The sequence below is a fragment of the Stylophora pistillata genome, chromosome 10 (assembly GCF_964205215.1).
Source record: "Stylophora pistillata chromosome 10, jaStyPist1.2, whole genome shotgun sequence".
Classification (NCBI taxonomy): domain Eukaryota; kingdom Metazoa; phylum Cnidaria; class Anthozoa; order Scleractinia; family Pocilloporidae; genus Stylophora; species Stylophora pistillata.
In genome coordinates, this window is record NC_142528.1 from 11,306,200 (window position 1) to 11,332,216 (window position 26,017).

Consider the following 26,017-nt stretch of genomic DNA (forward strand, 5'->3'; position numbering starts at 1 on the left):
ATTTCTTAATTTAAACGTGGTAAACGCTAATTTGATGTCAAGATCATTACAAAAATGACTAACAAGGCGACGTATTTTGTTTTGAGCTACAGTAGAAAAACGGCCTAAATTAGGTAACTTATAAAAGTATTGTTTACCCTGTGAAGTGATATTAGAGGAAAGAGGTGTTTGAGTGGAGCCATTTCGGTCGATGGCTGTGTTCAAACGTAAGTCTCCAAGACTCTGCGTTAATCGCTTTTTCGCCCGGGTGATACGAGTGAATGCAAACTCATCCCGATCGATATTTTATAAGTTTTAGAACAACTTTGTACTCACCCTCCCCCACTGTAAGTGGTCAGAGTGCCCCAGAAGGGGTACCCATCAAGCTGACTGCCGTTTTGATATCTCCATGGCATGTCATCCCAAGACACTGGAGCGTCATATGAAGTAATGTTCTCCCATCTCTCTGTGTAATCATTCTTATCGTCCTTGGTCACGAAATACTCTCCGTAGCATTCTTTCGTGATGCCATACAACTCGGTTGGAACTCGGCAGGATTCTAGGATCAAACAAGTTATCAATGGCGGATTCAGGTCTTGAGATAAGGGGGGGGGGGTGTTTTTGTTTGTATGTGTTCACCTGCCGGCTTTTCTTCACTGCGTTTAATAAAGGAAAAGGGGGGGGGGGCGGACGCCCGTGCCCCTCCCCTAGATCCACCATTGGCTATGAGTTCTATGTTCAGCATGGACTTAACACAGGGATGGGGTGTGGCTGGGAGGGAAGGTCATAGTGCGCATGACATCAACTTTCTTTCCGAGTAAACGTTATCGTTTTGCAAAACAAAACAACTTGGCCTGTTGCTTACTGTATGTGGGACGCCAGGGTAGGACCTAATAGCAAGTAAATCTTTGGGAACCGCGCTGGATTCTTAATTCAGAGGTCTGGGTTCCTGCTCTAGCCGGATCATAGTGCTGTATCATTGGCCAAGATAAGTTATCATCACAGTGCTTTTCTGCACCAAGCGAAATAAAAATACCCTGCCGCAAAATGTCAGGGAAAGCTGACGAAATGCTTGGAGGCAGCGTGCATTCAGCAGGGCCAGTGGCAATTCCCGCAGACGGTTCATGAGCTAGGGTAAATTAAAAATTGTTTCGCACTGACATATAAACAATCAAACAAACAAAAAAAACAAACCTCTTTTTATTCTGATGAGTCTCATCCTTGCCCCTCCTACCATTTGACTGTATCCATCCACCAAAAACCCGTCAGGTTTACGATCTTGACCGTTGTACCACTTCTTGGGGAACAAACTCGTCAGGAGCTCACCTTGAGTCCAATTCCAAAACTCTTTTTCATTGGTTATCTGAGAAAGTGAACAAGATTTCGAAATGATATCATTTATAACGTATAGTGATATAGAAAATAATAGCAGGAAAATTCAGGGAACTGCGAGGTACAAAATGCCTACAAAAAAGGAAACTTTCAAAGCTATGGCTATAATTTATTGTTGTTGTTAATGTGGTGTTGTTGTTGTTTTTTTTTTAACTACAGCCTAAATTGCTGTAGATTATTCCCTCTTAAAGAGAATGACATTGAATGCGAATGGTTTCAATTAACTCTGCATAGATCGTACGTAAAGTTCAAAACAAAATGGTAAATCAACAGAAAACCCGTACGCGTACTTGAATAAGCTTTGTGTTCGAAAAGTCTTGAGTTTCCTTTTCCTTCCTTTTCCCTCCTTTTCCCCACAGATTGCTGTGAATGTTTCAATTTTCTTTCTCTTATTTTGCGAGACCGCAGTTGTTACTTACATTTTAAGTGATGTATATTTTGCGCGGGATATTAGCGCGCGGCCGGCAAGATTTTATCTCCTCGGGCATGCTCGATGTTAACCGCTGTGTTGGGTATATATGTTAATCGTAGCTGAAAATTTGTCTAAATGTTACATGTTTCATAAATTTCGCGTGGAACTCACTTTGGAAAAGTTGTTTCCCATTATGTCGAAGAGGTGTTTCGTCTGGAAATAAGCAGATTGGTTTCGGTGCGTGTAAGCGATCGTTAGCAACAGTGCGAGAAATATGTAGTAAGTGGCAACCTCGCGGATCACAGAATACATTTTTCGCTCCTTCAATCTCGCCGCTCTCATAGCGATCAGTCTCGCTTCGTCTGGAGGGAAAAGCTTCACTTTCTTTGCCCTTGACCCTCCTGCGTTGGAGCCAGATTGTTGGCCCAGAACTTCTTCATCCTCGGCGAGTTTAAGGGCTTCTTCTGTTATTTGAAATTCACCTTTGTCTGGTTTTTTAACGACCAGAGCAAAGAATACCGCCAAACCTAGCACCTGTTTCAATAGAAAAAGTAAAAGGAAACAGCATTTTACGATTAAACGTCGAATTCAATAAGAAATTACATTGGTTTTTTCCACAAAGGAAAATAAGGTGCGACACTGCTAACGAAATCCTTTTGTGATTTTCCATCAACATGTACCCACACCTTACTTTCATATTTAATTCAATCTCAATCTAATGTACGTCATATTCCTCCATGATTTAACTTACACATGTGTACTACTCTATATTGAGCCCCATCCATCTTTAATTTCAGCTTTTCTTTCCAATTCGTCCACGAACTTGCCCAATGAGTGTTTCCCTCTTACGACCGTTATGAATCAACTGTAAGTTATTAAAGGACGAAAAATGCTATGCTGCTTCTCTATAAGGAACCAGTCATTATTAACGCATGGAGGAGGGGTAGAGAATTTTTGGGGAGGATAACGTGGCTTTCACTGGGGAACGGACGGGAAATCAGTCGTCACCAGTAGAATATAAAGGGGCGCTATAGTAAATCGAATGCCAATTGACTGCCGATGTGGAGGGGAGGCGGTCGTAAGAATAATTCTGAGCCTTAAGGGAGGATCAGGTAAATACAACCAAAAGTTTTCCGACCCTTCCTTTTCCCCCCATGGAATGACTGGTCCCTAGGACAAAGCGAACTGGGCTTCCAAGTCGTACCTTGAGGGGTTGAGTGATGAACACATCTTGAACGAAAGACACAGAGGATGAAAATAACCACTGCAGGGACTTTTCGTTTTTAAACTCCATGCCATAAAATACAACCACCGTGGCGGACCCAGTCGAGAAGATGAAAACCAAAAACCATGCCACGTATGCGAAGAAGTAAGGTAAGGTATTCTTCTTCTTGCACCACAACAGCAAGCGGCGTGCACGGGACGTAGGAGCTGGAAAAAAATGGAAATATAATTGAGTATCACCTCGGTGCTGTTGAATTTACGCACTTTCGGCGCCGGTCATAATATGATTCACAACAGCGCGTAAGACGGTGAAAGAATTTAAAGAAATTAAAGACAGTCGAAAAGTGGTATTGATACCAAGATGAACGAGACCGTTGCAGTTGGCTGTATGTAGGCTCTCCGCTGTTCTTGGGAATGTCACGCTTCGCTCCCCCTTGGACGTTGTCGCATGACATCCAACAAACAGGTGCGAGGGAGACTAGGTAAATGTCAGCCTCACTTGTAACGAGTGGTATCAATTTGAATAGGTGTTTGTAAAAAGTAGCTTACGCTTCACAATATACAGAAGTGCTGTTTTTCTTTCCAACTTTCTAACAACGGCGCAACACTGTTGCAATTTAGAATTAAATTATCTCAAGACATGTACAATAAAAAAGAAGCAAATTCAGTGTGACGGAAACGCCTCTCCTCACCGATCTCGTAAGTAGTACTGAGCCTGCGATCAATCAGCAGTGGGCTGTCAGTAAAACTTGTGCGGTCCACGTCAGGATGCACATCATTAATTGACAGCCGAGTTTTATTGTTCTTGTCTCGTGAAGAATCTAGACTGTTGCTTGATCCCTTAGCAGACTCATCCGACGATTCTTTCAGGTTATTGTAATTGTCGAGGTTGTCCTTGTCAAAGGATAAAGTCGGCAGACATGGTGTGGGGGTGGGGGGAGGCTTTTTCGGCCTGACTGTTGGTTTGGGTCGGACGTTGCGAAAGATCTGTACCACAATCAGGTTGATTGGGAAGACTATGAGACTCGAAATGATCCCAATTAGCACCTGTACGGATTTAATTAAAAATTGACCAATAAATGAGTCCTCTTAAAGACAGATTTTAAAATTTTACAGCTATTAAGTACCTGTGAATAGTTAACAATACGTTACATTTTGAATGTAGAACTCACCTGATTCCAGGTGAAAACGATGGAGCCAATTTGCTGCGTGCTGGAGGGGTCATCTTGTCGGCTGTAGTACATACCGCTGGTCATCATTGACATGAGCAGAAGACACAGACAACAGGACAACCGCTGTACCCGCGTAAATCGACTGCCGGCTGGACGGGCGAGGACTGAAAACCACAGATGACTGTCACTAAGGTTGCGGCGAGTTCTGGCCGCGAACAGATGACCAAACTCTGTAAGCTCTGCTTTGCTGGCCAGCATAACAAGACGTTCAACCTTAGAAGAGAATTAAAAATAAAAATAAAAAAGAAGAAGTGAGTTTATTGGCATAAAATTCATGAAGGCACATGAAGAGTGTATTCCAAAATACCACTTCGTTGCAAACAGCTAAACTAGACAAAAAGGTGGACATTCCAGTTCCGGTGCCTTGGGGTCTGAACTTAACTGTCCTGGGTTCCGAGAATTATTGAAAGTGCTGCATAACGAGTTTCGAAGGGAGGATAAAGAAAGGGATATTCAAATCGATCTGGCTGGAAAACTTTTGAAAACTTGATGTTTTCGTTGCTTGGGAAGGGTTTTCGTACAATCGATGACAAAAAAAAAAACAAAAGATGTGTAATTAAATAACTGTAAAACAATTTTCAATTTCGTGCCGTAAAGACAATCTCTCCGTGATTGGTTTGTGATCTAATCGGATCGTAGATGAAAACAATCGGGTTTGGTCATTTGCGTTTCCTTGCATTAGACTACGGGCCGTTTGGCTCTTCCTAACTGCTTTCCTCAAGGTGTATGACAATCAAAAGGGATTCTTCAAATTAATTTTTGGTCCATCGTGAAATGCTATAAGGAAAGGGTTAACGCAGGTTCTAAAGTCGCGAAAAGCGGCGGAAGAGCGAAAGGGCCTACAAGAGACCGGTTCTTACTGGAATTTAGGGGCATCCCAGGCTGTTTTATCATTATTTTGAATTGTCTCTTTCTTTAAGAAAGACAAGGTTTCATGCACCTTACAACCTTATTTTCACACCAACACCCACCACATCATACCTGGCCATCTTCCTCATCCACAGCCAGCCACCTGTTACAGATGAAGTAAAATCTCTCCTCAGTTTGTAGATCAATCACCATAATTCGACTCAAGAACCACGAGCCACCTGCGTTATCGTGCCACACCCTTATGTACTGAATAGAGCCTAAATCGAAGGGTGTGGTTAGAAGAAACGAGTCCTGGCTGCCACGTTGAAAAGGGTTTCTGTCAGGATCATGCAAAGCGCGGGCCTCGCTGTCCTCTTCGTCACCGTACAGTATAATGCTGACTTTGGACTTAGTGCCAGCATTACGGCGCATGCCCGTCCAGAGAGTCACCTCATAACGGTACGGGTCTGAGGGCTCATTATCCCGCAGCGGACAAACACCAACCTAAGGGGAAAAAGAAAAATTAGATTCAATTATCATTTTTTGGCGCTGAATTGTAAAGTAACCTTTGAACCTTTTGGGCTTTCTTCTTTCTTTTTTAGGCCAGGCCCAAGAAAACTAGACTCCTCCATAATACCCATCCGTTGATATGATAATGGTATGTCGTATTTAAAACTGAACGATCATGGCCTGGAGGATGTTTTAATAAACAGGCTTTCTCTGAGCATGTATCTTAACGACGAAGGAATCAAAGGAGAGCTTTAGTACAAAAATACGGGATTCATTAAATCAATTTAAAAATGAAAATTCAACAGAACGTAAACCAAAAAATCATCATGATGCAGATTCCCTCGGTCTTCACTTTTTTTTCATTGCAAAAATATTACGGCCTGTTTTTTTTTCCACTGAATATCTGTTGACTTACGCTCGTCTCTCTACCCACCCTACAAACTGCTGCATCCTTTTATTGCCTCCCCCCCGGAAAATCTTTAAAGAAGTAAATACTTACCCTAATGATGTCAGCTCTGTCTTTTCGTCTTACCCAAATAAGGGCTAAGAAATACAGCGCAAAGGTGATGCTGACAAACACCAGCATGGCATATCCATCTTTAAGTTTGGCGAGTGAAGGTGGACCAATAGGGTTGGGTTTTACGTTAAGGGAACCAAAAAAGGTCGCGTGGTTACACCGACAGTTTGTGGCAGCTATTGAAGTATCCTCACCGACCTGACCACAAAAGGACACAAATTATTACTAAACAGTACTCAGGTAACGCGATCGACTGCACTGGATTACATTGGTCTAACACTGGTGATAAAAACTTTTCTCATATCCAGGGCGAGTTTTAACGCCGAGAAAACGATTTGATATAAAGTGGGATCTATTGCTTAATGAGGGGGCATTGGGGCCTCTGGGAAACCGCAAAACCGGAGAAAAAAACCTCCAAAACCGAAAAAGCGACGAAAAAAGGCAGCAAAACCGAAAACTGCATGCAAACCTGACAAAACCGCTACATTTTCGTCTTTAAAGGAGTCAAAAAGGAAAACCGAAAACCGCATCAGAGTTTTCGTGAAAACCGAAAACCGAATGCAAAAACAGGTAAAATCCGCAAACCGCTCTGAACATCAAAACCGAAAAACCGAACCTTTTTGGCCCAAAAACCGAAAAACCGATCCAAAAAACAGTCAAAACCGCAAAACCGAAAATCCCAAAGGCCTCCCTCCTTAATTATCATGATGCTAAGCTAAGTTATACCTGCATTTTTATTGGTTCCTACTTATGATCTAGTGGAATACAAACGCAGAGATGACTTCACCATTATCAAATTTCGCTTCCTTATCATATAAAACAAATAGATTTCATGTTGCCGTGGTTCGGCAAAAGATTACAGATGACGTCAAAATGCGGCTAGAACATCAATGGCTCACTTAGCTTCTCCTTGTCTGCCACTTTTTTGTTCTTACTGCATTTTGAGGTCATGCGTGACTTATTACTGAACAGACGCGCGCCATTATGTATTCTATTCGTTAATTAGTATACTTTCAGAGCTGAGCAAAGAGTTTCCAGCGATCTGATTGGTCGACGAGTTCCTTATATGACGCTATATAAACCGCTCCACGCGGTTTGTATAAAATTTTAAAATAAAATGTTAATAAATGTTACTAAAAAGGTCATGATTTTAAAAATTTCTCTGTTGTTCAGCTCTGAAATTATACTAAAACAATTATTCGCCTCAGGCTCGGTGAATATATATCTCTTATTAACCAAGCGCGAGGGTCGTACTGGGAGAATATCGGCCCGAGGTCTTGACATTACGGACCGAGCGCAGCGAGGTCCTTACAACAAAGACCGAGGGCCGACATTCTTCCAGTACGGTCCCGAGCAAGCTTGGTTAATTAGAGATTTATTATACGACTGAAGTTCAAAGAGACACAAGTGCAGTATCATTCGGGACAATTAGAGACAGTGCCCGGTCCAATACTGAGAGAATATTGACCGGCAATAAAGCATTTTGATTGGTTGAAGTTAGCTATTGACCCTCTGACTGCCCGAGTCGTGTAATAATGTCGAATAATCCCCTCGACTTCGTCTCGGGGATTATTCGACGATATTCACCGAACCTGAGGCGAATAATTGTTAATTATGGCGTGCTCTCCGTTCAGACCCTTTATTCATCCCCCCCCCCCAGTCTCCTATTCTTTAGATGCAGAAGATAATAATGTTTGACAACTTTGCTCTCACCTTACATCCCCGATCAAGCCATTTATTTTCCTCCATACCCCAATACATACATCGTACGGGATATATGGCCACTGTGTAATTAACACTCACAACACTTGCATTCCCCTCTGCAGGCAGCCTGGGTACCATGACAGTCAAGTTGAAATAGACAGGTCTTGAGGGTAGTTCCCAGGCGATGTAAGTAAAGTTGTCGACTCTTTGAAAAGGTGCAGGGCTCTCCTCAACCGGAAACGTTGGAGAGAATCGAAGCTGGTACTCGTGAGATGCTTTTCCTTCAAAAGTGATATGAAGCAAGCCAGTCATGGTTGCGTTATCGTCCGATTTTAGGTAAACTAGCAGTGGCGTGTATGGTTGACCGGGTGGAAATTGGAAACGATGACTTTTTTTCGTGGCGGGTGAGAACTGTTCGCTGAAGTAGCTTGACACGCTTATCAAATCGGTAAGTATGTTGACTTCAAGATCATCAGTGAGGTTTTGTATTTTGATCTCTCTGTTTCCTTGCATTAGGGTGAAGCCTTGCGTCTTAGTAATGTATGGCGAACTCGTTTCGTCGGATCGGAAAATGTTTGTCATTGAGGAATACTAAAACGAAAGGAAACGGTACAAGATATTAAAATAAAAGTCATAAAAGGGAGAACATTGTGAACGACGCATCCATCCTCTCAACATTTCACTACACCACTATATACCTGCAAGTCAACGGGGTCGTTGTCATTCACATCTTCAAGAACGACATCGGGTCTCGGAAGACGAACAAGCAGCCGCGTGGAATTCTCGACCGTGTATGCAGAACTGTTAAATGATTGTTTACGCAAACGCTTCAACCGAATATCGAACGCCTGTGTTTTTATTTCTGTTTCTCCTTCCTCGGGAACTCTCTTTCTAAGAATTGCACCGCCGACCAGATCCATTGCCTTCAAGATTGTATCCACCACTTTCTTCGATTGTTCGGCTTCCTAAAAAAAAGGCAACGTGAAATGAGTAATTAAACATGAAAGAAAAATTTCGTGCGTGGAGTTTCTTGGACACTATAAGATTTCCAGCGCGCCAGCTCTCTCTTAACCCAGCAAGTCAAAATGGCAGTCGAGACTTTGCGGGAACTTCTTTGTCAAATGGATTTGCTGCTGCCAAATTATCAGGATTTCCTTTGAACTGCACCACTGGCCATATATGGCAGAGGCTTTAACAAGATTCGAGAGCGATACGTGCCTGACTAGCGACCAAGCTTTGTTTTTCCATTCCACTTTGCGGGGCTAAAGTCGGTAAATGGGAGAAGTGAAAACTAACAAATTTTAGCTTTCTTCTTACTTGGATGGCTGGATATTTCAAACCACCTGTTTCGTAGAGTGAAACTCCTTTTCTCACCGCCCCGTGGAAGGAAAAGGGAAGCCTAATCGAGGCCTGATACATTCTTCCAACAAGCACGAAGGTCCGTCACTGATTTTGCAATAAAAGCAGGCTTTGGTTACGTTCTCTACGCTCTGATTGCTATCCAACCTCCGGAAAACAAATAGACCCAAGCATAAGCTTTGTCCCACACGAAGCCCAAAAACCCTGTGCATCATCGCGACTTTTCATGGGTTCAAATTCTTATCATTTTCAATCTTTTTGTTCGATTTTAAAACTAAAATTTATGATCAACATACCTCTTCATTTCTGAGAGAATTTAGTCTGACTGACCAGTCACGTGATGGGGGAGCGGTAGTCGGGAAGACGTCCTTGAGAACTGAGCAATGAGAGATTTTGAGTGATTTAGTTCCTTGGCGATTACATTCTGAAAGCGCTCGAATAGTGATTGAAAGCTTACTCATTATTACGAAACCTTTTACCCTTTATACCCTAACATCAGTATGCATATTCTCCATACTGTTCTCTATAGATTTCCTAAGGTGTTGACAAGAAGAATTTGTTTAATAATTAAGAACTTGTTTAGTTGGTGATCATTTCCTTTATTCTCCTGACCTTAATGTGTGATTCAGGGGTGATATTGTAAGGAGAAATTAGATGTTAGTCACTCTTAGGGGGCAAAGGGTTAACCTTTGCAGACCAAAGGTCTAAGATCTTATTCGCCCAACTGATGACCAATAGAAGACTTCTTCTGTGTTTTCAAAGCCTCCCCAAAACACAGGCGAGGGGTAGTTAGGAGAATAAGAGACAGCCGTACGAGCTTATGATGCAATCGGAGGTTTACTTGTCAATATTCATCGCCTTTTATCGTGACACACCCAAAACCCTGAAAACCCCCAACTTCCTCAGGCGAGAGATGTTAACCCGTCCTACACTGCTTTTAGGAAGTATTTCTAAGATAAACTGCGAATGGAAAACGCTGAAACTGTGTTTAGACGCTCTCACTCAAACACACCCATCAACCAATGAGAGTGCGCGTTTCTCAGTTAGATTATACTCCTTTGCCATTCACTGATTTTTTTTTTCAGTTCTCGTTAACCGATCTGCCTCACGTCGTATTCATATTGAAATGAGAAATTGCTAGCTGATCACTGCAAAGTGTAAAGGGGTCATTGAATTATCCGAACTGATCAATGTCAAGATCTGAGAAACTACACACCCACCCCTTCCCTAACTCAGTCAAATGATAATAAGTTAGGCTTAATGTTAATTTAGGGAAGGGGTAGGTGCGCAGTTGTTCAGATGCTGATATTGATTCAATCACCAGTAGCAAATCTAGGGGATGGGCATGAGGGGCCCGCCCCCCTCCATTTTGGGTAAAAAATGAACTAAGAGGGAAGAAAAGCCGGCAGGTGAATACATACGCCCTCCCTTCCCTCGCTCCCTCCTTAGCTCTACCACTGCCATTGATTACCCTGTGAAAAGATGCCAAGAATTTTTTAGCGATCGAGAGAATTTCTTTCGCACGCAATGGTATAATTACTGTTTTTGTCTTCTCCATTCTTTTTTTTTTGTGACTCCTTTTTTTTTAATTATCATCACAAAAGATATTCCTTACGCTGAGCAACGTAATCAGCTGTAGTTTCTTTGCTGGCTTCCAACGTGTTCGAGGACGCCGTGTAGATTTCTCGTGCTATTTCTTCTACTTTCACCGCGCCCAGTTTTTTGGCGGATTCCCCTAAGACAGACGCCGCCCCTTTTGCGATTCCTGCAGCTTGATTCTATAAAAAGGGACAAAGAAAAAATGAAGAAACCACTAGAATACAAACGCCATCTTAAATTAATTTTGATGTGTAAATTCAAGGGGATATATCAATGTTGATTAGGGACCAGTCATCTGCTGTTTTTGTCTATGATCCACCACTCATTGATTGTTGACTGAGGGTCAATATTCTATAGTCCCCTTTACATTCTGTTGGTGACAACTGACCCCCCTTCATTTCCCCTTAAAACCATGTGACCCCCCCGAAAAAAAAACCTGCCACCCTTTCAGGCTGTCCATTCCTGATAGAAAGAAGTCTGTTCTTCATTCGAAATTAAAAAATTTTGAGCCTGGTTTTCACCATAGCATAGACACAAACACATTAACGCTTGCCAGGACACGCACATCACAAGCATTGACACAAGCGTAAATAGGACAGCATCGGGGCGAAAAGCAGCTCTTACAGCTGTTTCTCTACTATTTTGCATTGCGCACTCAGTTACGCAACAAAGTGATCTGCTACTGAAGACCCAATAAAGGGAATCAAACGATGCTTTTTTAGCCAAATCGAGAACATCTGGGCATAGCTATTCGTATCTTTCAATCTTTCAGTTATTTCCTTCAAGTGTTATCACTTTAAAAGCGAAATGCACAGTAATAATGTCGTGTGCGCGTGAGGGAGTTAATGAGTGAACGGACACACAGATGAACAATAAATGAATAAATGATGAAATGAATCAATTAGACTAGTGCCAGGCAATTGCACTTACCTGAGTCTTCGACGTCACTTCTGTTTTGTCTCTGGTGACTTTTATCAAAGCACCGATGGTCTGTTGAGCCAGGGATGTATCCTTTATATCGACTTCCGCCAGTTTATTGACCAGCTTCGATTTTTCCTGAAAGGAAGGAACAAAATTATCAAGACATCACTATAGAAACTTGGAATAGGTACGTGACGTGAAACGAGCACTTTTCACCGTAGATTGCGTGATGGGGACTGTGTGTGGATACCAGGCTACCATCAGTTGCAGCCTGTGCGCTGTCCCATTTACGGCTCAATGTTTCAAAGGACAAGAACCTAGAATCCTCCCCAGTCCCCCAAGACTACCCTTCCCTTTTCCCAAGTGATTAATAGTGGAACGACCTCCCTTTTTCTACTGACAATGTATCATCTCAAATCCCCTTCAAAAAAACACTTTACATGTAGAACGATTCTTAGCTCAGCACTAACCTGACTTGATTGCAGTCATAGTGTATGGGTCTGGGGTTGTGCTTGTGTGTGATGTTTTGTTGTTGTTTTTAATGAAAATATGAGAGCTTTCAAGTTAATGAGTTTTAACTGTACCGCAGACTTCCCTATTCCTGCTCTGCCAGCGTATGTAGTGTACTTCCTAATGTGCGTCATCAACACTTACCTCTTTTTAATAACAATGGCAAACTTGTTCCAAGAAATAAGGAGATAAAAAAGTAATCCGAGAAAACACAATGATTTTACGCCAATTTCTATTTCTCTCCTTGTGATATTTTCCTACTTTCTGACTGGCTGTTGTGATAACTTTGGTACTGGGTGAATGAAACTACATTGAGACACCTTCTAAATGCGTTAAATACCTTAGTTTGCTTTTCTTTATTTGCAGTATTGGATTTGTTGCCTTGATCTATGATGGATACCAGAGAGTTTACTACTTGGACGACCTTTTTAGGGTCTTTCTTGGCATCCACTTCCTCCAAGTCTTCAATAGCTTTGTTTACTTGTTCCGTGTTTGGTTCTTTCACCTACGAGAAAAATCAGGTTTTAAATGTTTATATTTTGCATGATCACAAGGTTATAGGTCGAAATCCCGTTTAAGTTTTATTTTTTAAGGCTTGATTTGACGCAAAAAGCAAACCAGTACTGAAGAGCTAGTAACTAGAGTAGACTTTTGTTTCCTCTTCTAAGAACTCTAAGAGATCTACGTTATGACATTTCAGGTCATTTTTTGGGCTATTCAAACCACTTTCAACTTGAAACAGATTACGAAATAATCGGTACCACGATGCAGCAAAAGAAAAATGAGATAATAGTAACCTCGGATAGAAAAAGGTTGGCCAATGATGGAGAATATCAAAATTAGGTGCAAATGACGCACTTAAAAAAACAGTGTGAGGTTTAGAAGACCACAAAACCGTGACGTGGTACCGAAAGGAGATTTGAATCCTCGAGCAAGGTTCACAGATGTTTTTAACTCTAGCAGCTTACTGTAATGACTTCCATTTTGAATTTTTACTCACCATGGCGTTTAGTGAAAAATTGGCACAGCACTGATACTTGTTGCAAATATGTGCAGATAACTGGAGCTGGAATCCATTCTTTGGATCTCCGATAGGTAACACTCTCGATGGAGTAGATCTCTCCCCAAAGTACCAAAGCTGATATGTGTGCGCTGATGTGTGTGATAATGTATCAATCTTAGCTAAGTTGTCTATCTTGGTTTTGTAGCGAAACTCGTACGAGATCGGGTAGTCTGAGGTTGTCCAGTCTTCACACTTTATCTTGAACAGGGTTTGCGCCGCAAAACCCTCTTGTGGACTGAAGTAAAAGTTTCAAATACAAATGTTAATGTTATTTGTTTTTCAGTAGTTTTCTAAATATATTCTTTATAACCAGGGGCGTAGCCAGGATTTTTCAAAGGGGGGGGGGGGGGTCACAGAGGCTACACACCAGATTGTCATGTCGACCTCCACGCCGTGCATGTTTTACTTCATGTTACAGTCTTGGGATGAGCAGTGAGAGTATAGTGGGCAGGCCAACATATTGTCATTGCGTTTTCACCACCTAAATATTGTAGGTTGTTTGCTCAAAAGAAGGCCTACCAAGGGGGGGTCACGGGCACCCCAGGACCCCCTGGCTACGCTCTTGATAACCCTTATACTATCGAAATTGTGCATTACGTCTTCGCATTAAAAGATATCTCTTGATCGAATCTGGTTAAATAAACATGATATCGGAAGAATGATAATAAAGTAGCAGCAGTAGCAGCAGTGGCAGCGCTAGCGATAACGACAACGATGACGACGACAATAGCTATAATGATAATCGTGACGATAATCAAAACGATATACTGATTACGAAAACGAAAACATCACAGACGAAGAGAACGACAACAATAACAGCAGCGATAACGACAACGATAGCTATAATAATAATGATAGCGATCGCTATAATGAGAACGATAACTATAATCAACGATAACCAAAACGATATTGCATACTATTAATTGCGAAAATGAAAACATCACAAACGAAGACAACGACAACAATAACAGTGACAAAAACAACAACAATAACAGTAACGATAACGATAACAATAACGCTAACGATAACGATAACAATAACGCTAACGATAACATAGAATGACAACGATAACGCTAACGATAATGACAACGGTATAAAAAAATGACAACCGTACGTAACGACAATGACAGCGACAAAGACAACGAAGATGATAACGACGATGACGAAGACGATGAAAACTACGAAAATGATAACCGATAACGACAAAGACAACGATAACGATAACAAAAACAACAACGACAATGACAACGATAACCACGAAAACGAAAACGACGAGAACGAAAACCATAACGACAAATACGAAGACAACAATAACGATAACGGTAGCGCTTACGGTAACGATAACGATAGTGATACCGAAAAAGACTGTACTAAAAATACAACAGTTATGATAATAACAGTTTTATCTTTTAAAAACTTGTATTCTTTTCAGGTACTCACGAAACTTGGCACAATCCTCCGCTGGGTCGGGAAGTTGTCTGAAAGGTATACTCTACACGTGCGCTTTTGTTAGCCCGGCTGCCCCGAAGCTCTGCAATGTATTTTTCGTTTTCTTTCAAGGAGCTTTCCTTCAAAACCAGATTAATGTCATTCCACCCGAGATCCGAGTCTGTTACATTGTCGTTTCTTGATAGTTCGTGTTCACTACCATTTTCGTACAGCAATTTCCAAGTTGTTTCATCCATTCGTTCGTAACTCTTGCAGTTTGTGCATATTCCCTCGAGGGTGATACGTTCGAAAGGGTTTAGCTTTTCTTGACAATCGCGGCAGCTGAAAAAGAACAGTGTGTAAGACGATGTTCTATTAGAACCTCGCCAAATGGAACACGGTCATTTCTCTTGAGGTACATGTGCGCGTTTTTCGCCATTAATCTCTGGAGCTCTTTGTGGTCTCAAACTGTTTTCCTTTCGTTTAGTAACGGATTTAGAGGAGTCTGAACGAGCAAAATGTCCATCTGTGTAACCCTTCAAATGCGAAGATCTTACAAATAATTCTTTCTGTCAGTCGCTTTACATCTCGCTGTAGCTAAATAAACTCTTGTCATCTAATACACTTCCTCATCACCTCTTTAGTAAAGAAGTTACAAGCTCATCGCATCTGAGAATTTCATAGTTAAAAACCACTCGAAAGTGCAGGCGATTTTCGCACGATTTTACCGACAGTTTAAGTCGGGATTTAGGCGTGATTTTAAATTACACAAAGACGTCGTAAGTGATTTCGAATTTCAATTCCTCGACTGAATAATTACAAAAATAGCGAGTTGCAGCATAACACCCTCATATTTCTGCAATGCCTCTGAATTCAAGTGCTCAAAACTTTTCGCCAGTCAATAGTTTACCATTGACCATGAAAATGGCCGGTTACCAACCACAACAGCAAGCTACTTCAGTTGTCGCGGAAAGGATTCCAAATTGATTTTTCTGAGGGAAGAAAATATTAAATTCAACTGAAAAGAACAACTAACCTTATTTCCAGTTGTGGAATGTAGGGCTCCAGCTTCACTATTTGTTGTGCAGAGGATGAACGCGAATGATCTTTCGCAGTTACTGTCACCTGAAAAGTGTATTCCACAGTCGTCTTAAACTTGCTGGTAGGCAATTGTATGTTTTTATTGCCTTGTTGGTCAGACATTTCCAAAAACTCTGTTGAATTGCAAAGTTCACCTGGAAGTGTCGGTAAAGAGTTATTCTCGACTTTACACTGCCATGTGAAATTTAACTTTGCATTTTCATCATCTGGATCGAAAGACTGAGAGGCATTCAATATCAGGTGAGTCAAATTCGAATCGGCTTGACGAAAACTGCCGCCGGATAGATATGCCACAAGCGGTGAGCTCTCCACCCGAATGGATGTGTTAAAGCGATATTTTTGACCATTGTAGCTTACGTTCAATGTGACAGTATAGTTTCCATTGTCTAGGCTCCTGGCTTCAAACACGAAAGATTCTTTCTTCTTGTTAGCTTCAGATACTGTTGGTGATGGAGTGATATCCCATGAATAAACAGGGTCATGCTTTGTTGGACATTCCTTCTTCGTTTCCACGCTAACTTTCAAAAAGTCGATCCTCGTGCCTCGAATGACAATTTGTGGATCTTGTTCAGTATACCTGTTTGGAAAATAAATGGCTGGCGGACCACATTCCGTGGCTATGACATGCACAAATTCTAGACGTGAGTATGCTCCCGCACTTGCGTTTATGGAGATGTTAAAGTCAGTCTCGGTGTCGTATGCGTGGGACCATTTTGTGTAACCCTTATCGGTAGTAACATAATGAGGAGCCGACTCGCCATATGTGAATATGTAGTTCACCTCTTGCTCATTTGACACCGAGACTTCAATTTCAAACTTTTGTTTTGTGGAAACGCGAAGAACGTTGTCAACATTTACCGCTGGGGACAGCTGTATGTTGATGTTACCAAGATCACTTACAACCGTCAGTGAGAACTTTAAAGTCGCTGCTAAAGATGATATGTTATTCTGCGCTTTGATCGTAATTTCATATGCTTTATATATGGTATAGCTGACAGGAAAAAAGAGAAAAATTGAGTTAGTAGAATTCGTTTATCGCAGAGATTTGTAGACTGAGCGCAAAATCATTCAGGCAACAAAAATGTGTGCGTCTTTTTTATGTTGTATTTGCGGGACATTCGCGCATAAGATCTTGAGAACAAGGTTCGGGGTAAGAATCTAAACACATAGTTTGTAAATGAGATCACTTGAAGATAAATCCAAACCGTCTAAACTCTAGACTTTTTGTCCTGCACAAAAAGCGTAAATTTCGCCTTTCAACCTTATTTCGTGAGAAATTCTCCGGTTAGGTTTCCCGTCCTCTACAACTACTAATCATGGGGAGACAGGTGACATTTCAGACATGCTCATGCACTTATTCACAAATTAGAATCCGCGCCATTACTCTTACAGCAGATACGGCTCGACTTTTTTCGCGGGTTAATTTTCCCGCCTTTTCCTGTGTTTCGATCATTATTCGAGATTCCCGCCTTTTTCATGAAGTTTACGTCATTAAAAATAAGAAAGTCAGAATTTACTGCCATACGCTTGGAATGAGATGCAAGTCATTTACTTGTGATTGCTCAAAACTCTTCTGTAAAAGCAAGGCATTTCTTGTAAGTCTATGAAAAAGCTTTGCCTTTTTTAAAACTGGCACTCCGTGCGGTTCTGTTCAAGAATTGCAAATAATAGGTTCTACATAAACCGGTCAAGTTGCATGAAAAGGCCAATAAGAAATGCGTGTGGATTTTGAGTGTTCAATAGTGCGGGTTTTGGCTCAGAATAATTTTCATTCTTTCTGGTATTGACAATACGCGCAAGCGTACAACCAGCCCCTATTCACAATGACTTGACTTCCTATAGAGGTTTCGTACAGCAGCTGTGTTGGATGGCAGGAGCAATAGATTATTTTACCCATGGGAAAAATTTTTCTTTCTTACGCAAAATATTTTTATTGTTCCTGCCATCCAACATGGCTGCTGGGCAAAGCCTCTATATCCCTATGTATCGGAAAAACCAGTCCTCTCAGCTTTAGACGATTAACAGAAACTACCCGCTGTGTTAACTTTTAAATTATTAACTTACTTGTGTGTAATGTTCACAACAGTATTCAGGGCTGAATTAAAAAACTCTTCATAAGAAAAGCCGTCTCCAAATTCTACGGTTAAAGTGACGTTTGTTCCAGTTACGAGAACAGAAAAATTGTATTGTACGCCAATTTTAATCTCGGTCGGGGGTTTCTCCCTCCAATCTACTGACGCTCGTTCGAGTATCCTAATAACTGAATAGGCGTCTGCGGAACTGATTGCATTTTGGACGTCCAGTGAGACTGGGAAAACACCTGCAAAGAAGAGGGAGCACAAAAAATCAGTGATTGACTCAAATAGATTTTACAGAAATTCTCCATTCTTGCATAAAGGAGTGAGTCTGTATGGTAAAAGGCACACCGTAAATGCAGGTGGGGTTCCTATAAACGCGATCTGTGATTTATTGTTAGAAATGTCTTGTTTTAAGGGAAAAAAAGGAATGTAACGGTACAGTAGGTGATGTACCGTAATACATCAAGAACTGTAATCATTAATATTGAAATGTTCCCACCCTCCATAGAAATAAAACATTTAACTGATGTTATTATCCTTTGTAACCATTTGTAAGATGCAGTGAGTTGTAGTGAAACATTTTGAAGTGTTGTCCTTGTGGCAACGGGCAAGGGACTGTGTTACGATAAAATGTATCTGTTCTTCCCTTTTAAGGCTATGTAGAACTCTTGTGACACTCCCTCATTGGCAGTTGATTGGCAGTCAATTGTCTGCAGTCCCACCTTTATACTCTGTTAACGCCGACTGATCTCCCTCTGTTCCCTCAAAAACCGCGTGATCCCTCGAAAATCCTCCGCGCCTCCCCTCCCCCCCCTTAATGAATAATGGCGGACTTATCCCTAACAGCGACAACGATAACAGCAAAAATAAATAAACTGGCGGAATCCACTTGTAGCCTTACCAGTATTGTTGTATACTACTTTAGGGTATTCCAGGTTGTATGTTTCCCCGTCTGTGTTCCACGTGTAGTTTATGTCGCTTCCCTTGTCCACAGCGCTCTTTAAGGAAATGTTTTCTCCTTTGGGATAGCTCATGTTCGTCAGTGGACTGACAATGCTGAGGTGTCCTATACGCTCCTGGAAAAGAATTATAACCATGGATATTATCCTTGTCTTTGCAAAACGTGGATAACTGATCACAATACAGTTACCAAGCATGCCTTGAATATTGATCAGACGCTGATGCACTTCCTCTCTATAGGAATGATGGTTACACCTCTGTTAGATCCTTCACTATTATAGCAATACATGGAAAATACTGTTACAAAAAATCTATAAAAAGTGCTTAGTCATGCAGCAAAATGTGAGAGCTTGGTGTTTTCGGCCAAAAAACCCGATCACATTTATTTCTTTTAAAGAATGGAAGCAATCGTACTCTACTGAGAAAAAAACTGTTTCAAGGCATAAAAGGAATTTCTCTTCCTACCCTTTTATGGGTGATGTGTTATTTTATCTTTTGACCTGCGATGTTAGACTTTCTGTTTTTAAAGGGGGGAAGAGTGTGTAAATTAGCGGCGCAACATCACTTTGGCTCGCGAATAGCGAGATTAGCTAAGATAAATGGCGCGCGGGACGTGATAGAAGAAAAACTCCCTCAACAGCTGATGCCGCGTGTGGCACCCCGTATGACGACAGGCGTGTCGTGGGAGCCCCGCCCTAGGTGGAAATCCATTGCCCAGGGCGTTCTCAAGGGCTATTGCGAGTTTCGACCCTTAAGTTAATATCATCAATTATGGTAATAGGAATGAGTAGAGTCCAATTCGGTATGTAATCATTCAAGTGATTAGCAAAATTGGACGAGTCCGATCTGTCTTTTATAGGTATTATTACAGATCGAATTCGACCACACAAAGTCCTGTTATCAATAAATCATGAACATGACAATTTCCGAGAAAAAAACTGTGGAAATAAGTCAAAATTGGCTATGGGAAAAATATCTCTGGTAGAGACATTTTCTAGAGTAAAAAATCCTCCATTTAGGAAACTTGGTTCTTACTTTGGTTATTGGAATCAATTCTGCAATTGTTTGATTTAGCTGAGTGGACCTAGTATGATTGGCTGCTTTAACTGTCCGATTACAGGTGTCCGATTACAGCCGACTCTCCGATTACAACTTTACAGAATAATAAGTGAAAATAAAGCAGCGAATGCTCCAGTTATATTTGAGGAAACTGTAATGGTTAGGATTAGACATTGTTATCATGTAATCATTAAAATGTAAGACAGTACCTGCACGGTAAATGGACAATTCCTCAGTTCACTTCCAGCTTCATTTTCCAAAGTAACTGATACATTGTAAACTCCTGCTTCTTTAAATTCCACGGCAATCGCTGCCTGTGAGGGTTGAGAGACGTGAGCCCGCAGAACGTGTTTGATTTCGTACCGAGTGGCGCGACCTGCTGTCAAACCGCTTCCCACTGCAAAACTGGACGATAAATTAGGAAAGAAGAACGATGGGTCATTGATCGTTTTTTCAAAGGCCAGCGCCCCAGAAGAGCCGTTTCCAAGCCAGCCTATGACGTCACCAGCTTTCGCTTTTATGGATTTGTGGGAAGGAAGAGTGATAAGATTTTTGCCGAGTTTTGTGATGTTCACCAAAGTTTCTGCAATTGAAAAAGAAAGAAGAAACAAAAACATTTCGTCAGATTTTGTTTGCTCTGTTGGTTGGTCACCGTTACCCGTAAAACGTTGCGCTTTAATGCGTTTGTAATCTATGGGTAAGAAGTAAAAATAAGGTGCTAAAATCGTCTGGTTATCATTAGGCCTCTTTCATATTGTTCTCGTAAAATCCAGTAGTTATCTAACCCGTCACGCTCAATCCTGAACGCCTACATCATTCTTTACTTAAGTGTCACGCAAATCTCGACGCAAGTAGTTTCATCCAGTCATGTGAGATAAAATAGTCAAAAATCTACCTGCTGCGACGACGTAGTCGGTCACAGGAGACGAAATAGCCGGAAATGATTTTATCTGTCTTTGACAAGTTGACAAGCAGTGACCAGTCCCCATGCAGATGCTCTTGTTCCCAGGACAACTGAACAGACTGGAGCTGACACAGGAGTCTCCTTTGGGTATACAGGAATAATTTTTTGCGCAGAAATAGCCGTCGAGCGAGGAACAGTTGGGGCGGTAAACCTGGGAAAAAGTGTTACTTTAGCACAATAATCGTTTAAAATTTACCGATTGAAGTCAAAGTCTAATAAGTCGCGCAATTCGCACAAGTCGCATTCGAGGACCAAAAAATTTCAGCATGTTATGCCCCCCTTGAGTCAAAACACAAAAATTACTCTCTGCGAGAACTTTGTTAAGTGCCCTTTCCTATCCCGTCACCCCCTGAGCTTGCGGCTAATCTCTCTCACTTTAAAAGAGTAATGTCCCGGTTAGTCTAACCTGAAAATTTTGGCTAAATCTCTCAGGTTTGACGTCTACAATTCGTTTCAATCTTTTCCATCTTAAACCACCCTGACTTCTTTTTGATCCTACTACTGCTTCTTTGGTCTTTTCCTTCTTAAAAGACTCAAATTAATATTTAAAATCTCTATTCTGAGCAAAATAAGCGGTGAATTCTTAAACTCAACGCTCAGTGGTTTTCGAATGTATCACGCCGTGTGGTGTAAGAACTACTGACCTGTAACCGAATGGGTCCAAGTTTGGAGGCGAAGAATTCCCAAGCTAGTACAAAGCCTTCTTTCTTCAGCGCAGCAGATGGGATCACATATGCTCCGTCCGTTTCTGGGGAGTTGCTGGAATTTCCAAATGTTGCAGAAGAACCTATATCGTGGACTAATGCGTCTAAGAAAAAAAACCATCACATTTGATAATGGATAACCAGAAATAACTAAGAGCCTCTGGTTACAGGTAACTGCGCGATGGCCTAACATACTAGCCACGAGGGTGAAAGGGTGGGGTTAGCAATTCTGGCAATTCTCCTATTTGCTCGTAACTTCCGAAACGAATAAACTGCGACTTACTTACCCGATACGTTCAACGACTTTCTGTTCTTCCAGTCTTTCTGTTGTGTTGTCTTCAATTTAGCTGTCATCCACGTGCCTTGGCTGACACTTAACACAATTTCAGTCTCGTTTCCCACCTCAAGAATCTCTTGGGGGTAGTCTAAGTTTAGATTGCCCGTTGGACTTTGAATGAACACCCACGTGGACGCCAGTACCGGGCCTGACTCGTTTGTCCTCGCAGATGCCCTCACGTGGAACTCACCCACGCGCGTGTAAACGTGCGTGGCATTAGGACACGTGGTCAACACGTAGGAACCGTCGCCAAAATCAAAAGTGTAGGACAGATTGCTGAGCTCGCCTAAAAAAAAAGAGAAAAACTTAAGACCTCAAACCTGGAAACTTAAAAGGAAATTGTATAGACTATGCGAGGAATGTTTGTTAAGCGAATTTAAGGTCACGCTATAGAAAACCTTAATGTCACGTTAGATCCTATGGTCACGCCAACTAAAATAACCTTCCTGGAGAGGCTGTTATGCATTAAATAAATTATTTCAAATTGAAAAAGACCTGAATTCGTTGAGTGGGTGTACATAGAAGTTGTATCAATTCAAGCATTCTTGTGATCATCATGCAGTGGTGATTGTTAACAATGTCACAGGATTCGTAATGTTTGAGGTTTGAAGTTTGAAGTTTATTTATTCATAAATACATAGCAGTTAAAAAAAAAAACTGAATTGCGTACTTACTCACTTAATACAGCGGGTGGATAGTAAAATTAAACTAATTTAGATATTAGGTACTTAGTTATTAAAAGGCGTTCAGTCGGCTTAAAAAAGGGAAAGCTAAGATGAGTTCACTTTAAGACATGGGGAAATAATAAAACTATTCTCAAAACGGCTGGTTTTGAAGCGTTGTACATTAAAAGGTCGCGCACGGCCTAACAAGTAGGTAGTTTCATGCGCTGCTGGTATTAACTTTTGAAGACGGTGATTGTTGTCATTTACAATTTGGTCGAAAGTGACTCACATATTTCGTCGTGATGGATAGCTAATTCCTTAAATTTCATAATATCCAGGGCCTCATGATAGCTATGACCAGGACAGATAATGGACATTGCTCTCTTCTGTACGTGTTCTAATTCTCGCATTATATATTTAGACAAACTATAGTGAAAAACCGGTACTGCATAGTCCATGATTGATCTAATACAACTAGAATAAAAGAGCCCTAGATCAGTACGAGCAACTTTGGCTCTCTTAAGTTGAATCAAGAAATATAATCTCTTAGGGCCTAATTACACGAGCCGGGCTGGTCCGGTTAGCCGGGCTGCCTTGGTGTGCCGAGATGACATTCAGCCCGGTATTACATGAGGCGAGCCAGCCCGGTTGATGACTGGGGTGATGAACCGCGGGAGACCGGAGTGAGCTTTGATTTTTTGATCCTCTCCAGTATCTTTACCATTACATCATAGAACTCCATTACCAACTTTCCAGAACCACTTCTAGATCCCATTGTCACAGCATTACTAAATTTTTTTCCGCAATTCTTCTATCTTTTCCATCACCCTAGAACAACCTTTCTTGATGAGCGCTTTCTCTGACTTGACTTTTTTCACCAACTCTTTCCTCTAAGACTCCTAAACATCTTCGGGAATGGCAGCAGTTTCTTCTGGCCCAAACAAGTCAACATCGCCTGAAGAATACTTCGTCACTCTCGCCTTTCTCACTGCTTCATATTGCTTGTTTTTATCAGCGTTGAAGTCCACGTTGCGATACTCCATATTAGCTTTGAATTCACCGAGCGCGCGAAGAAGGTCGTCCACCATTCCAAAATCGTCCACTTAACTTTCGTGGCCGCCATGTTTGCATGAAATTGAGACCATTGCCCATAAGCATTGTATTATCCGTTGAACTCTTGCTGGCTTAATGAGCCGGGTTGACCCGGCTAAACGCGATTATATGGGAAAATTTCAGCCCGGTTAGCCGGGATCCCGGCACCGCGATACTGGGATCTCGGCTTACCGGGCTGGCTCGGTTGTCATATAATCGCGAGGTTGATTTTTGTTGCGTTTGACGAACGTGCCGAAATCCTGGCAAACTGACACCAGCCCGACTAACCGAGCTAGCCCGGCTCATGTAATCAGGCCCTTAGAGGCTTTTTTAACAATTTCATTAACATGGGTATTCCAGGTCAAATTACTGGAGATATTAAGACCCAAAAGCTTTACATTTTCTACCACTTCTAAAGCATCGCCATTGATGAGAATGGGCTCAAATTCTTGCTGGAACTTTGAAAAGGATATTCGCACTCTCTTTACACTTTTCATTGTTTAATTGGACTCTATTTTCCAGGGACCATTGTATTAGTCTATCTGTATGACGCTGTGCGTTACTAAGCTCCCCTTTTGCAACCGTCTCGGAGATGGTGGTGTCATCTACATATTTCCATAAGCGAGCATTTTCGACTACTAGATCGTTGATCATAATTAAGAAAAGCCAAGGCCCTAGTTTGGTTCCCTGGGGGACGCCCGATGGTACTGATCCCCACTCAGATGCACATCCCTCACCAAGTTTGATTCTTTGAGATCTGTCTGACAAAAAGTCAATAACCCAATTAATTACGCTATTTGGCACGTTTAACTTACATAATTTTTTATAAGGATGCTATGGTCAATTAAATCAAAGGCCTTATGATAATCGAACAAAATAGTTCTTATAGTAGCACCATTCCCGTCGGTGCCCTCAGACCAAACATGAAGCATGTCCGATAAAGCGAAGGTGTTGGAAGACCTTGATACCGTGCCATACTGATTCATATCGAGATTAACAAGAACGGCAGGTATGATGTAATGCCGTACTACGAACTCCTCTGCCACCTTCGAGATATATGGAGTGAGTGAGGTGGGTCTAAGATCTTTCTTTAGGATTTGCACGGGTTTTTTCTTAGGAAGCGGGGTTACATCAGCCAATTTCCACGAAAGAGGTAGGCGTTGCTCTTTAAACGATACGTTGAGAATTTTACATACAGGAAAGCAATAACATTGGCGTATTCACCCAGAAACCAATTAGGAATCCTGTCAGGACCACATGATTTAAATGGATTAAGTTTTGATAGTGTTGTCCAAACTCGTTCTTCGGATACTTCTAGGAACTCCGGGAGATTTTTTTCTAGTGCCAAACGAGTAATGGGGCACAACTGACAATACTCTTGAAGAGGCTCGAGGAATGCTTTATTTATGGAGTTCGCCAATTCATGTGTGGGTAAGTTCTCAACTTCCTAAACGTTTATATGATTGATGAGATCGCCTGAGAAAATTTTTCGCCGCTTAAACGTTTCATCTCTTTCCACCAAGCTTTGGGGTCTTCCTTCTTCATATACGCCACGCGTGCGACCTCGTTCCCAGGGCCTTTTCCCTTAGTTGGGGGTGTGGCCGCGCTTTGTTTCTGAGACGGACTTATCTTTGCCAGATACTGCGTTCATAATCTCGACAAGATAAGGGTGGCTCGTCTTCAATTCGACCCAAGCTTTATTGAAATCGAAATTGTTCATGCTCTCAAATTCATTTTCATATAAAACGGAACCTTGCGAACGTTTGCACAGCTTTGCACACGATGTTTTCAACTCCTCACTGATGGTCTTTTTTAACTCCTCCACAACACTTGGACTGTGATCTTTCAAGGTAGCCGTCAACACAGTTGCATCCTTGTTCCCGACAGCTTGAAGAATCATTTTCTGCTGTCTTTCAGTCAATAACGATTGAGCTTCAAATGAGGTGCAATCATTATCTCCTATTGATTTAGGCCTTAGAACAGCTGGCCGAGTTGAAAAAAACGGCTGCCCTTCAGAACTTGGTGTGGTTAACCTCGACGACTGATCCACCGGAGTGGCTGCACAATCATGTCCTGTAGACTTGGCAATAACACTAGCATCTTGGGAAGTTGAGAAAGACGGTTGTTCTGCAAAAATTGATGTTGTTCGCTTCGCCTGAACCATAGAAGTTCTTTTGCAGCTATCTCCTGATGATATAGGTGTTAAAACAGTCGGATCTTGGGAAGTTGAGAAGGAAAGCTGCTTTGCAGATCTTTTTGGTATGATTCGCTTCGACAGCTCATCCGCTGAAGTGACGCATGAGCTTTCGCATGGCAAATTTTTTGATACACGTTTCAACGGCTGAAGCGAAGAAGGCG

General features: G+C 41.6%; 1 protein-coding gene across 1 annotated transcript in view; it reads right to left on the reverse strand.

The window, feature by feature from the left end:
* Positions 1 to 26,017, reverse strand: part of LOC111321625 (polycystin-1-like protein 2) — a 36,995-nt gene that overhangs the window by 3,959 nt on the left and 7,019 nt on the right. The window contains exons 4-26 of the mRNA XM_022924567.2: positions 21,853 to 22,188; positions 21,506 to 21,669; positions 20,793 to 21,012; positions 20,107 to 20,480; positions 18,780 to 18,954; positions 17,865 to 18,120; positions 15,736 to 16,791; positions 14,712 to 15,041; positions 13,209 to 13,506; positions 12,549 to 12,713; positions 11,708 to 11,833; positions 10,794 to 10,956; positions 9,475 to 9,554; positions 8,518 to 8,784; positions 7,829 to 8,410; positions 6,098 to 6,313; positions 5,221 to 5,592; positions 4,180 to 4,452; positions 3,700 to 4,054; positions 2,988 to 3,214; positions 1,955 to 2,317; positions 1,174 to 1,342; positions 316 to 538 (exon numbers count right to left, since the gene is read on the reverse strand). Of these exons, the coding sequence (XP_022780302.2) occupies positions 316 to 538; positions 1,174 to 1,342; positions 1,955 to 2,317; positions 2,988 to 3,214; positions 3,700 to 4,054; positions 4,180 to 4,452; positions 5,221 to 5,592; positions 6,098 to 6,313; positions 7,829 to 8,410; positions 8,518 to 8,784; positions 9,475 to 9,554; positions 10,794 to 10,956; positions 11,708 to 11,833; positions 12,549 to 12,713; positions 13,209 to 13,506; positions 14,712 to 15,041; positions 15,736 to 16,791; positions 17,865 to 18,120; positions 18,780 to 18,954; positions 20,107 to 20,480; positions 20,793 to 21,012; positions 21,506 to 21,669; positions 21,853 to 22,188 (6,790 nt within the window). The remainder of the gene's footprint in view (positions 1 to 315; positions 539 to 1,173; positions 1,343 to 1,954; positions 2,318 to 2,987; positions 3,215 to 3,699; positions 4,055 to 4,179; positions 4,453 to 5,220; positions 5,593 to 6,097; positions 6,314 to 7,828; positions 8,411 to 8,517; positions 8,785 to 9,474; positions 9,555 to 10,793; positions 10,957 to 11,707; positions 11,834 to 12,548; positions 12,714 to 13,208; positions 13,507 to 14,711; positions 15,042 to 15,735; positions 16,792 to 17,864; positions 18,121 to 18,779; positions 18,955 to 20,106; positions 20,481 to 20,792; positions 21,013 to 21,505; positions 21,670 to 21,852; positions 22,189 to 26,017) is intronic.